A 14,032-nucleotide genomic window follows, 5' to 3' on the forward strand; every position below is an offset into this window, starting at 1 on the left:
TCTATAGTATTAAGCAATTTGCAGGGTTCATTTAAAGATATGGATATTGTGAAAGATTTGCAAGGACCGTAGGTTATGGTTATGATGATGGGGATGTCATTTCATTTCTGCAGCATCACTTCAATTTAATTTACACTTCCTTTTTATGCGCCTCCTACTCCTAACTACCGCCACCGCCACCGCCACCCCCCCACCCCTATATGGTATTTCCAAATTTATAATTCCATATTTAATGTAATTATAATTCCATATTTAATGTAAATACTTACTAATTTATTAATTTTCGTCTTTTCAGATCAGTCACCTCTATAAATACCAATTCATATTTAGTCAGCAAATCAATGCTGCAGTATTTCAACTGTACAAGAGCAACCTCTTTTTTTTCAATAATAAAACAATTAAATAGACCTAATCATCTTGTTCGCAAAGGAGTTAAGAGTTGTTCCATGAAAATTATTGGTGTATTTTTTAAAAAGTTTTGAGTTGTTGATAAGAGTATCCACTAGTTCATTAAAATTTTTTTTCTCTTAGTAATTTTAGAGTTTCAAAGAATCAATTGAGATATGTATAAATTAATTTGAATATTTTCAATCATAACAAAAATAATTATGGTAGAATTTGTTTTTATTGGGTGGTAAGAATTTAGTGGGTTTTCATTCTTAAAAAGAGCAATACAATGATTAATGAATTAATAAATTATGAGTAATATTATATTAACAATTCGTTATAAATTGATTAACTACGAGTTATCACAGTAAAATTACGAGAAAAAGTTTTATGACATAATATTACTCATTAATTATAAATATTTAGGACTAAAAGTACAACAAAGAGCATGCATTCCATCATTAATTACTGAATAAATACACTATGAACGTTGGCCTAACTTGAACTTCTAAGACTTACTGTCATCGACTCATCCGATCGCCCATCACTGACATTAATTAATATAAGGTACGAAAAAAAAGGAGAAAATTTAAGTTCCTTTTCATGGTAAATCTTTTATTAAACTTCATCATCCCCCATCAAAACCTTTTTGGCATAAGCTGATTAATTAATTCCTGACTAAAAAAAAAATCCCCCACTGCCATTGATGCTCCATTCCTGCCTTTTAAAGTTATTATTATTATTATTATTATTATATATTTACCATTTAACAAATAATTCANCTTTGTTAGCATTTTAAATTTTAATAGATGAGGATTTTTAAAAAATTGAAAAAATAATTTTTTAAGTAAAATTAAGTAATGTTTATTAAAATTTTAATAGATACTGTTAACAAATTTATAAATAAAAAATCAAATATACTTAAATCATATAAACATATGGATTATATCATTAATAATATAAATACAATCTATTATTAACATGTATTTTGAGATTTGTATACTTCAAAATTATATTAAATTAAAGAGTAATACTACACCAATAATTTTTTTATACAAACTTTTTTCACAAACTTATGTGACAAAAGATGATTGGGGAAGAGTTTATTTTAAATTTAAAACCATCCAATTATCTTTTGTTATGTAAATTTGTGAGAAAAAGTTTGTATTAAAAAATTGTAGATATAATATTGATAATGTTGTTAAATTAAATAGTGAACGGCGTTTTCCCACCCAAGGTTTGGCGAATTTATAAGTTCTCACCCCTAGTTTCATAAATTGCATATTTTTTACCCTTAAATTAGCATATAACTATTTAATTTAACAGTTAAAAAGGTAAAATTATCATTTCAAAATAACCATTCACTTCTCAAATTCACCCCACCAATGATTTCAGGCCATTCCGGCTTGTTTTCGACACAATCAACCCCTCCTGACAACACAATTACAATCTTGTCAACCCCCACATCAAAACCCCTAACCTCCCCGCTTGATTGAACCCCCTAATCGCCTGTTGTTGTTTTTAGTGTCAATCAACGTTTCATCCAAATTCTAGCAAGTCCTAGCACTAAAACCACCCCCAAGACCACCAATAGTATTGCCGGCTTCCCCCCACCAAAACCCCCAACATCGCCGACTGCAGTTGCCCGCCAATAGCCATCGCCTCTCCCTTAGGTTTTCACATTTTTTGCTACTTTCCAACCAAATTTTGGCACTTCGCCGAGATGCAATCAAGTGGAAAAGTTAGGGGTTTTGGTGATGAGGATAAGGGGATGCTGATGGTGCTGTTGGGGAGATCCAATGGTGCCGGAATCATGCCAGATTCTTGGCTTGGCCGGGATCCTCTAGGGGTTATTTGAGAGAAATTTGAGATGTAGGGGTTACTTTTAGAAAAAATAACAGCATTGATGTAAGGGTGGGAATTTGCAATTTATGAAACTAGGGGTGGGAATTAGATATTTAGGTTCGCCAAACCTTGGGTGGGAAAATGTTGTTTACTCTAAATTAAATAACAAAAATTTACTTAAAATTTTCTAAAATAATAAAAATCTTTCTTTATTTTTAATAAACTTACATCTTTTAGGATCTCCAAAATAGAATTAATACTATCATAAGTTCTATAATACTTTAAAATTTTACATCAGATTATTTTTTTAAAATCATAATACAATTTTTATTATTGTAGGGAAATTAAATTAAATAGTACAGTATCACACTAGAAATAAAACAAAATAAAAATTGGAGGGTACAGCCCACAGCAGGAGAGGCGCAGATAAATCAGAGCGTTAAGTACTCCCTTTGCAGTCTCATCTGTTTTACTTGAGAGTTGTGGTGGTAGTGCTGTTCCGATTTTTTACTTCAGTTGAATTCAAGTTCCCCTATGAAAGTTCAGACTTTACCCAGTAAAGCCGCATTTGCAGCTATGAAAAAAGTGTTCCATTCGTCTCCGGGCCAGCTTTTTAACAGCTCTCAGGTTCCTTCTCTCGCTTTCTGTCCCATATGCACACACGCAAATACACACACAAGTTGAAAAGTGAGTGTTAAAATGATATCTATTTAGCTTATAGCAGTAGATACTACTTTTGGAGAAAAACCTTGCCTTTTGAATTCTGTAGTTGGCTTATAAGTGATATACCATTTGTAAGATTATAAGTTTACCCTTGGTTTGCAGCCAATTTTATAAATGTGTAGAAATGTTTCATTTTATCGAGTTGGATAATTTGAAAAAGGATATGGCATACTTTATCTCTTTAGTGGTCGAATAAAGCCTAAACTATTCTATCTAGATTATGTACACGCTCAACATTTAAGGTACTATTACTGCAATTTTTCCTCGATTTGTTCTGTGTTTCTCTTATTGTTAGTACATGAGTTCACATGATTTTTAGTAAAATTGATCATTGTCTGTCAGGGTGTTTGCAACGTTGGAATGACGGGTGAAGAGTTGATGTTGAAATTGCTGGACAGAAAATGGACATTGAAAAGCCCTGATTCTAAAATTCACCAAATTGTGCTTTCTGCTATACCAGGAAAGCATGGAGATGGGCTATTTGGTAACATTTCCTTTTTAAACAATTCTAGTCCATGTCTTGGTGATCACATGATCAAGAAAGATAAGGATCAATGCTTCTATGTCATTAGAGATGATTTGTTGCATCCTCTGGTAAATGGTAATAAAGCACGAAAATTGGATGGATTGCTTCCTATCCTTGAAGATCATTCTGTGACTGACGTGGTGAGAATTGTGTTTGTTTTGGATGTTAGCTGAAAAAGGCATGTTAGAAATGTCTGTTTTTTTGCTGGTATCTTAGGTTCTATTTATAATTAAGTTGTTAATCACATATGTGGAATCGTCATTCCTCTCAGTGTCCTTACAATTTTAGGGACTTTGAAGACCAAATAACTTTCAACTGAACTGAGACCTTTTCTAGGTTACCTGCGGAGGTTGTCAAAGCGCTCATGCAACAGCTGTGGGTATGCAACTTCTTACACTAGTTACGTTGGGATGTTTCTCTTAATGTTTATTTTGCTAGAAATTCTTTGTTTGGTGAAGTTTCCAAGGTGGGTCTTGCTTCAAATTTCTGATTTGTGTATTTGCAGCTGTTTCATGTGCGGAGAGAGGATTGAAATGTCATTTGCTGCTGCGAGGGGAGCAGCCCGAGGTTCTGACTGGCTATAACCTGATTTCTACAATCTATGGAAATGTCACATATGTGCCAAGATCCCTCTATGCCCAAAGGACCGAAATGCTAAAGTCTCATGCTCATTTGATTGCAGGCAATAATGGTCATGTTGTCTGGTGTAATGACATGTTTGAGGCGTCTTTAACAGGGCAGACACCCTGGGCTTCAGACTTTGTGCAAACTGGTGCTCATAGAGATGCTGACAACTGCTCAAGAAAGGTTGTAATTGTCAATGAAGGAGCAGGAGATTGTGTAGCATTACTAGGTAAGTCAAGCATCACCTTTTTGGTGTTGTCATTACTGCATATCTTATTAGGGCCTCTTTCTGACTTCTGCTAGTGAGCTAGCATATAATCAGATCTTGAACATAGGCTATCATGGACACTTTTACCACCTAAGGCTGATATGACATCTTCCTGTCAGCATTTCTTTCTGAGAACTTGGTGTTACTCTCAGGTCTCATTTCCTAGATTTATCATGCTTGAGGAGGTCTTTTCAATGAGTCACATAAGGTCTGGTCTTAAGCAATTTGGAAATAACCATAAATTGCCTTAATTGTTAATTTTCTACATTGATTTTATTGATTGTTGTCGTTTTTTTATGGAAAGGAAGAGGGATCCTCTGTAAAATGTTGTTTTAAGATGTTAAAGATTTATTTTACATTTTTTTGGCTGTTTTTAAGTTTTGAGTTTTTCTATTGCTGATTACTAATTGGTTGATTGCTAAAATGGGTTGATTCATATGGTTTCTTTCTTTTCTTGTAGGTGTCTTCCGCCTAGTTCAGTACTTATCCCAGGATCATTTACTTGGAAAGAAGAGGGCTGTCAAATTTATTGTGGATGCCGGTACTGGTACAACAGCTGTTGGTTTAGGACTTGGAGCCATATTTTTAGGGTGTGTTCCAGTCTTTGTTATACACTTCTAGTTGAAATAAACCGCCTCAGAGTTTCTGATGATAACATTATTATATTCTGGGACTAAGTTTTTGTCAAGGCATACTCTGCTAGCACATTGAGCAAAGCTATTGTTTTCTCTCAGGCTTCCGTGGGAGGTAACTGCAGTAATGCTTGCTGATACAATTGATGGGTACAGGCAACATGAGGAACGTCTGATTTCTGAGTTTCAGAAGATATTTGGTTTTCTACTCGACGACAACAGTTTAAATAAGGTAGATGGTGGAATCGTGCATTGGGCAGAACGTTGTCAGCCAAGAAAGTGCGTGATTTCTTCTCCTTCTGGTGTATTTAATGGTCTTCTTTGGACCTTACATGTATATTTTTCCTGTGCTCCCTATTTGTGATAGATAACTATTTTTTCAGTTACATGGTCATTTTATAAAACATGAATTTTTTTTTTGTGTGTTTGATTAGCGGTGATTCACCTGACGTGTATAATATAGTTTATTCTGAATCTTGATCAATATCCATATATCCCGTGACTGAGCTTTTCTAACATATGAAGATCATATCAATCTTTGTTTTGTGAACATCAAGTCAGGCTAATCTTCGAGATTGTGGCAATGTGTTGGAAGGAGAAGTAGACGGCATGCAAACAATTTGCACAGTCACTGTATTTTCAGGTTAGATCTGTATACACTTTAGCGGCTCTTGGAGATGCAAAACACTCCTTAGTGAAAAAAGAAGAAGGAGGATACAAATGTTGTGAGCTTCATCTCGGTGGCACGCTTGCATGTTTGGATTCAGCCCGAGGTATAAAATCTACTTCAATGTCTTAAGATGGATGTTCCATTAAAGTAAACAATGATTTTGTTTATTATATATATAAGGCGTTATTTGGTGCAAATCACTGGAAGTTGTGTGTTTTATATGCTTCTCCTTTTTGACAGGGAGTTTCCTGCTTCTCGTGTGATGAAATGGAATAGGATAGGCCGAATGCTGATGCTAGTCACAATTTCGTTGCATGGATTTAAGCATATGTTTTTAGAAGCCCGGACGGAGGACAACCGTTTTGTGACTGGGTCATGGGTCACGGTTGGGATCAGATGACAGCAACGATAATTTTTTTCTAAAAATTATAGTAATCCTCAAATTAATATATTAAAAAAATTGCTCTAAAAAAGTTTAAATAGCACTATAAGTTTTTATTTATGTTCAAATACCCCCAAGGAAATTACCAAAATAATCCCTAAACTTTTTGATTATCTCCAAAACACACCTATAAAATTACCTATGAACCCTTATAAGTTTGAAATTCAAAAAAATCCCCTAAGACGGAAAGGGACCTGAGGAAGCTCTGGGTCTCGGTGGACCAGTTTGACGGTCGGTCCGGTCCGGTTTTTTATAAAAGAGTATTTAGAGGTTGGCGGCTATGTTCTAAATTCTCTTTGGAGGGGACACTAGGACAATGTGATATTTATGTATTGTATTGGACTAGTCTGTGTCATAATAGTTATCCGGATGGCGTTGAGTCGAGAGGACCTATTAAGTATGCACATTCAGTATGTCTTATGTTTTTCAATATAAATTACAATCATTAACTAGGTGATGGCAAGGGGCTGGGCCTCGGGAACCGAGGTAACCCTTGGCCAAGGCTACGCCGATCATGACACAGGCCAAGCCCAGCCGAGCCGCCTAGGGTTGATAGGCAAAGCCCAAGAGCGCTCGGTGCCGACGGGCTTTTCATAACCGCCGGCCCGGCCAAGCCCGCCTTTTTAATAATGATATTTTTAAATATAATAAATTTTAATTTTTTTAAATTTTAATTTTAGAGAAATGGTTTTTAAATATTATTGAAGCTAGTTCACAAATAATTTAAGCAAAAGTGAGCAATTAAAACTCAATAATAGTTGATTAGATACTAACTTTTCATATGTGCATAATTGTTATGGTGAAAATCCACTTTATATATGTGTGTGAACCAAACCCATCTAAGCTCAGGTAAGACAATTTTAACGATGTTAAACCTTTAATATGGGATGAAAATTGAGGTTAGTGGTTTGGGACAACGGAATTATAATATATAGATATATAGTAAATTTGGTAATTAAAGATATAGTATAGGGTAAATTAGTTAAAATTAATACTAATTTTACTGGCAGGGCGAGGGCTGGGCTAAAGATTACGATACCCATGTAAGTCGTGTCCCCGAGGCTAAGGTCGCGGCCTTAAATAAAGCCCAGGCCCAAAGCCAAAGCCGCCAACCTCGGTAAAGCCGGACCCTTTCGAGGACCGGCAGGGGGGCCGGTATCCGAAAAGTCGAGATGCCCATTGCCTCTCTACTTGATTTACCCTGAAATGGAGCATGACGCGAAATAAGTAGGTGTTTCCCAAGTTATAAGATCAAAAGACACACCAACTATTGATGAATGGTAGTTTAATCATTCACAGTTGGTTGAAGCCAAAGTATTCTCAACCTCAAAGCAATTAACAATGGTCCTGCAAAGGGTGAGCCAGAAATCCCCCCACTTTTAACATGGCCGTAGTAACTAAACTCCACGTGGATACTTCATGGATGACACATTGCATCTCATGTGTTGTAGTGATCGTCTTCATGCGACAGAGCAGTATTTGACAGACAGACCCATTGGCTTTGAGTTGGTCGCTGCACCTTAACAATTGCTGTCCATTTTTATGGAAACCTTCTTGTTTTGTTGTTTCAGTTTTGGTGCTGACGTTGAAAGGGAACTCTGCTCACCTTTGCCCTTTACGTGAAATTCATGGTGGCAGTGCTTTACATGGATCACTGCCTTCAACAAAAGGAAAGTTTCCAGATGCTGCATAAATTGGCGTAGAATTTATCCACCACTAGAGACTTATAATTTTGACGCCACGTTCATATGAAAAACTTCGACATCAACCCAGAGTCTACCCCTTGTATTAGTAGGATAGACAGCGATTTTCTGATACTGCGAATAAAGAGGATCTTACTACCGTCATGAGATGGTTCTCGCCATCTGTCGGAGATCGAGGGACGTCAGCTTTTAATAAAAAGACCAAACGATGGGGTTGCTAACCATCTGCGATTGCTTAAAGGTTTGGTGTTGAGGTCCAATGTGGTCAGGAGAAGTGAAACTGCTCAGGAGGAATCGTAATCTGGAAGAGCGATAATATTATTAAAACTATCGGTTTCTAGAGATTGGGGTGCTTGTGTTTCGTATATATGTTAAGAGTTGAACATTCTTGATCAAAGGTGTTAATAAATATATTTCGGATAGGTTAAGCAAAATATAATGCCCCCTTAAAGCTACCTAGAATCTAAAGACAGAAATAAGCAAAATAACAACAGCTAACCCCGTCATGCAGAAAACGGTTCACATGTATCTATGGGTGGAGATTCGCACGTGACAAAGAAACGAACAAGAACAAGCTCCGATCCTGCGCACCGCTGCCGTAGTTAAAAATTAGCTTACTTCTCAGTTAGCACAATATAGTATTAATAACGCAATATTGCCTCCCAGCAGCTAAACTTAATTAGGTGGCGCTATCACCCTTTTAGGCCACAGCCAGCTATTCCTACGGTAACAAGGGGGAGCATAAGAAGGATGGCCCAGGGACCCACTTTCTCCGAAGCCAAATGTTGACTTATCTTAGAGCAGCAACAGATACCGCATATTGTGTAGATGTAACCCTGTATTTCCAGTTAATATAAAGAGGACGCGATGCTGTCCTTAATAATCCAGTGCGTATCCATTGAAAATAGGAGATTATGAAAAGTTGTAGCCCAACAAATGGAGAGTCTTTGAAGTTTGCTTGGGAGTAGTTTATTTGAAATAGTAAAGGGTTGGTGCGGGGATGGAAAGGAGGGATACATCTCTAATCACTTACTTGTTGTTTGTCATCTGTACCTAAAAAGGAAAAGAGGTGTAGCTAGGGGGTGGGGGTTGTGCATAAACAAGAGGAGAAAGAGTAGTCCAGTGGCCCTGCATGAATTTATGGTGGAAGAATGGGGAAACCAACAGGCTAGTAGTAGCCTTGACTGGATAAAATCTTTAGCATCATTTCAAGTTGTCTCAGTATAATATATATCAAAACATTTGCTCTTAAGTTACAAGTATTAATGATGTGGTAACTGTGGCACAGAACGCTTAATATACCAAACATTTGCATGTATTGAGATGATATGAAGCTAAAGCGCAGAGAAGAAGACTTTCTCGCCTTTTCTACTTGTGAATCGAACTTCACAAGGGAACCTGGATCCGCTATAAAAAACGAACTGTTGATTCTGATACAATATTAATGAAGGATAATAAACTAAATTGAACCCACTTGGGCATCTACCTCTTGTTACGGCATTTCCATTTCCTCATCGTAGTAAATAAAAATTTCAACCCAGACTAGAGTGTGTTAATGCAAAATGTCCATCACCACGAAAGCAGGAACCACTGATTAAATAAGAAGAGAAGAGACAGAAAAGTGAGGTGGATGGGGAGACAATGTATGCAAAGTACCGAAATGTCAAAAACTTCAAAAAAAAACGATTACGGTTGGGGTGGGAGGCATTGCAATAGCTCAAGTCGGACCTGAGAATAGAATCTCCGGGCCCCGTGTACTAGCTTTCGGCATTTAGAATTTGTCTCTTGCTTAATCACTTAATGGTTCCAATCATTTGATGGTCTTGTTGATGCAAACGTGTTCTTCAATCTTCCATATGGGCGTCACTTGGGAGGTGGGAAACAGGTGAGGACAGGACAAGAAAACCATGAAAATGGGAAGGTCTTCGATTTCGAAATTTACGATTAGTATTGAGTAAACGAGAATATCCCACCTGAAGGTTTGACGAATAATTCTAGTTGGTATCCCAAGTACATTATTTCAAATTCTACCCTTAAAAAATAACATTGCGTAGAAGATTGTTAGGGTTAGAAGATGTATTACAGTAATAACCCTTAACCCCTAAATTAATTATATTATTCGTTGTGTAACACCTAAATTCAGTAGAATTATAACTACATTTGTTAATTTTCAATTATGTCAACAGACACTATCAGTCAGCTACACACCGTCGGGTAGCACAAAACATCGAACACCGGTGGTCACCGTGTGTTTCTCGTGAAGTCAGTCTTGTCCCAAAACTCTTGGTTCGAAGACCTGCATTGATGGCCCCTCGCAATCGTCGGCACTCGATTAGGCTTACGATTTCGGTTTCTTCGCTGGAATGTCCGACGATGTTGCACGGCGTTCGAAAATCAACTTGGACAGTACCGACATGCAATACCTGACGCATGTATCTCAAAGCTAGTAAAACAATTTAGTACCGTAAAACAACCGTTACCGTTGTTTTGTTCGTTTTCGTTTGAAGATCGTCGTGATCAGTCGGCCATTTTGGTTTGAAGTGTGTTGGACGACACACACCGGTAGAGCGTTTGCCGTGAGTTGGGAGGTTAGTGGGTTGTTGTAGGGAACGAGGATGCAGAAGCTGAGCAAGTGATGGGTGGTGGTTGGGCGGTCCCGCAAAGTCAAAGCAAATGGTGCGGAAAGGGTTAAAAACAGGTAGCACATGTCGCGATGTCTAGTGGTCGAGCGTCAGCTAGTAAGAGGGGTTTGGAATGGTATGGTTTTGATCTGAGGGGAGATGTGAGAGTTTCAAACTTGAGATGATAAGGGTGTTTTAGGTGAGAATAGGCCGGAACAAAGGCAAAAGACTCAGGGATGTGTTGAAACGCGTAGTTGTTGTTGCTAAATGACGTTGTTGGTGAAGTATGCGTGACTGTACTACTGTATAGAAAATGAATCAATTTACACTGTACAAGCTTATATCAAATATTTTTCTATCACGTTTAAGGGTAAGACTTGGCGGAATAAATATAATTAGGGTAACAATTTGGATTTGAGGTCAACAGGTGAGGTGGGAATATGGCGTTACTTAAGTCTATAGTATTAGCAATTGCAGGGTCATTTTAAAGATATGGAATTGTGGAAAGATTCGGATAGACCGTGAGTTACGGATGAGTTATGATGATCGGGTGATGTCAATTCATGTCTGCAGCAGCAATACTTCAATGTAATTTACACTTCCTTGTAGCGCTCTCCAACTCTAACTACCGCCATCCGCCACCGCACCACCCACCACGATATGGTTTTCAAATCATATTCTATTAATGTAATTATAATCCTAGATAGATGTAAATAACTTACGTAATTTATTGAATGTTTCGGTCTTTAGATCAGTTCACTCTACTGAATACCAATTCCTATTTATGTCAGCAAATCAGGCTGCAGATATTTCAACTGACAAGAGCAAACTCTTTTTTCTAATAAAAAAAGTTAATAGACACAATATCTTGTGTCGCAAAGGAGGTAAGAGATTGTTCATGAAAATTCATTGGTGTATTTTTTAAAAAGTTTTTTGAGTTGTGATCAAGAGTACCAGTTATAAAAATTTTTTTCTATAGTAATTTAGAGTTTGCAAAGAACTGCAATTAGAGAATGTATATAATTAATTTGAAATCTTTCAATACATAACAAAAATTAATCGGATGGTGAATTTGTTTTTATTGGCGAGTGTAAGGTAAGATTATAGTGGGTTTTCATTCTTGTTAAAACTAAGAGCATGACACAATGTTATACTGAATAAAAATTATGGTATATGTATCATTAACAATTCGTGTTATAAATGCAATTAAACTAGCGGTTATCACAGTAAAATTACGAGAGGAAAAAAGTTTAGTATGAATAATATACTCATTAATTATAAAAAAAAAGATATTTAGACTAAAGTACAAAAAAGAGCAGTGGTATTCCTTCAAGTGAATTTACTGAATCAATACCAACTATGACGCGTGGCATAACTTGAATACTAAGACGTACTGTCATCGAGGGGGAAAAACTCATCGATGCCCCACAGACATTAATTAATATAAGGTCACGCCTAGAAAAAAAGGCGAAATATATGCCTTTTCAGGGTAAGCATTTTATGTAACTTCATCATCCCGCATCAACAAACCTTGTTTGGCATAAGCTGATATTAATTACCTGACTAACAAAAAACATCCCCGTACGCCATTGATGCTCCATTCCTGCCTTTTAAGTGTTTACGTTTATTATATTATTATTATATATTCACATTTAACAAAATAATTCAACTCTGCCATGCATATTTGTCTCACAGTCATTACCTGAATTTCGACATATATGGATATCATATTATATATTTAATATGCCCACCAGGCCACCACCAAAGTACATTAAATTGGGATGAAATAATTTCTTGGAATCCAGCTAGTGTCTAAGTTAATAACGTGAGGTTGGTAATCTTTATATGAGAATTCCCAATCCACCATACTCTGCTTCTACTTTAGAGAGGGTTATGATTTTTTCTGAAAAGATTTTACCAATTGAAGAAAGAGAAAAAGAAGAAGTAATTATTGAGGTAGAACACGTTAGCAGCGCAGAAGACAGAAGGAAAATACAACTCTTCTACTACTGCTAGAAGCCAAGGCTAGCTTGCCGTAGCCACGTTTGCATGCAGCAGAACTGAGCGAAAATTGAAGGAAAAAAGAAAAAAAAAAAAGATTTGTGGTTTTTAATAACATAATAATAGAGTACAGATACAAAAAAATAAAATAAAAGAATACGATACAATACGAGTAGCAATTACAACATGAAAATTGAAAGTACCGGCACCAGGCAATTTATTACTGTACTTTCGATATCGATGCCATAACACTTGAACATTCACCTAGTCTTGTCCCATCTCACTCCTTTCCCTTTAATCAAATCACACAGTGTACGCTCACATCAATCTCTCCCCCCATAATCCCAGAGGGTGTATCATGTAATCTCGACAAAAAAAATTAGATGGCAAGGCATTTTTGAGTAACTTTGGCTTGCAAAGTAGTAGAGAAAAGGGAAGAAGACATTTGTGCTTTTATACATGACGTGGAGGGAAAGGACAGTAGAGAGGAGAGGAGAGAGGAGAGAGAGAGAGTAGGACGTAGTAGATAGACTTGCTATTTACTTGGGAAGATAAAGAGTATCCTATCAGGCAAAGAAAGGGCATATTTTAACCTTATAAACTGGCTGTTAATTCACCGGAAAAACTGGTTTCTGACTGCGGAAAACTCTACAAAACCTCATGGGAGAAACCGGTATCGTCCGGTTTCCAGCGGAACTCTGACCACGAGCTGCAAGAGTTCAGCGAGAAACCTCACGACCAACCAAACCCATTTCCGGTTTTAGACCACCCACGGTAATAACATACACTACATCTTTTCCGTATTCTTCACACGAGTCAAGTTTGTGCCGTTACTGTGATGCTTCTGGTGCGTGGTGTAGGTGGTTTAGGGTACCTCAGTGTCTACACACAGGCGGATACGTTTGGTTCCCCCTCGTTCCTGCACTTCTCCTCCGTCTGCGGCGCCACGCGACGTGGTGTTGAGTTCGGTGGTGGGAGTGATGGTGAGTGGAGTCGAGTGTGTGAGAGGATGGCAAGTTTTGGAGTAAAAGGTGTTCAGATGGAGCAGAGTGGTGAAGGGATCGTGACCGTTATTTTTTTGATCTGAGACATCGCAGAGATGGCTTTGAGGGAGAATACGAGAACAACACATGCAACTACAAAGCATGTTGGGGACCAATTGTGGGTTTGGTGTTCGCAGAATAATGAAGGTGAGAGTCTGAGTTCTTGTTTGTGTCTTCCAACCGCGCGGGCCTCATTGCTGGCGACCCGTTTGGGCGCAGTTCAGCGCTTCATCTGTCCTGTTATGCCGTTCCTGAGGGAATATAAGGGACTATCGTGGTGTTTTTAATTTAGATTCGGTGTTCTTCTCGTCTAAGAGAAGTTTTTACGGCTTTTGGTAAGTCTTGAATCTTTGGGTTTTCCATTTGGTTGCGAGGGTTTTAGAGAGGTTTTAGTTTTTTTATTTATTTTTTTTTAAAAGAACTTTTGAGTTTCTTCGAGTTTGAAGTGAAAGAAAGTTTTCATAAGATCGGAAGCGTTGATTTGTTTACTGTTTTTGAAGTGTTTTGTTTTGATGGGACTTTTGCGGTGAACCGTTTGTTTAAGAAC

General features: G+C 37.3%; 1 protein-coding gene across 1 annotated transcript; it reads left to right on the forward strand.

Moving 5' to 3' along the window:
* Nucleotides 1-2,659: 2,659 nt before the first annotated feature.
* Nucleotides 2,660-5,369, forward strand: LOC116144376 (D-cysteine desulfhydrase 2, mitochondrial-like). The gene is made up of 6 exons (XM_031429822.1): nt 2,660-2,859; nt 3,298-3,621; nt 3,818-3,860; nt 3,987-4,334; nt 4,834-4,963; nt 5,108-5,369. Exons 1-6 carry the CDS (start codon nt 2,767-2,769, stop codon nt 5,367-5,369), a joined length of 1,200 nt encoding a protein of 399 aa, XP_031285682.1. The 5' UTR covers nt 2,660-2,766.
* The last annotated feature ends 8,663 nt before the right edge of the window (nt 5,370-14,032 follow it).

The sequence above is a fragment of the Pistacia vera genome, unplaced genomic scaffold, assembly GCF_008641045.1.
Source record: "Pistacia vera cultivar Batoury unplaced genomic scaffold, PisVer_v2 Contig443, whole genome shotgun sequence".
NCBI lineage: Eukaryota > Viridiplantae > Streptophyta > Magnoliopsida > Sapindales > Anacardiaceae > Pistacia > Pistacia vera.

Bases quoted from the DNA above. Each gene is read 5' to 3' on its own strand.
- LOC116144376 (XM_031429822.1), top strand. From the start codon at position 2,767: ATGAAAGTTCAGACTTTACCCAGTAAAGCCGCATTTGCAGCTATGAAA. The intron at 3,861-3,986 runs GTATGCAACTTC...GTGTATTTGCAG, and splicing joins CGCTCATGCAACAGCTGTGG to CTGTTTCATGTGCGGAGAGA. The intron at 4,964-5,107 runs GTGTGTTCCAGT...GTTTTCTCTCAG, and splicing joins CTTGGAGCCATATTTTTAGG to GCTTCCGTGGGAGGTAACTG.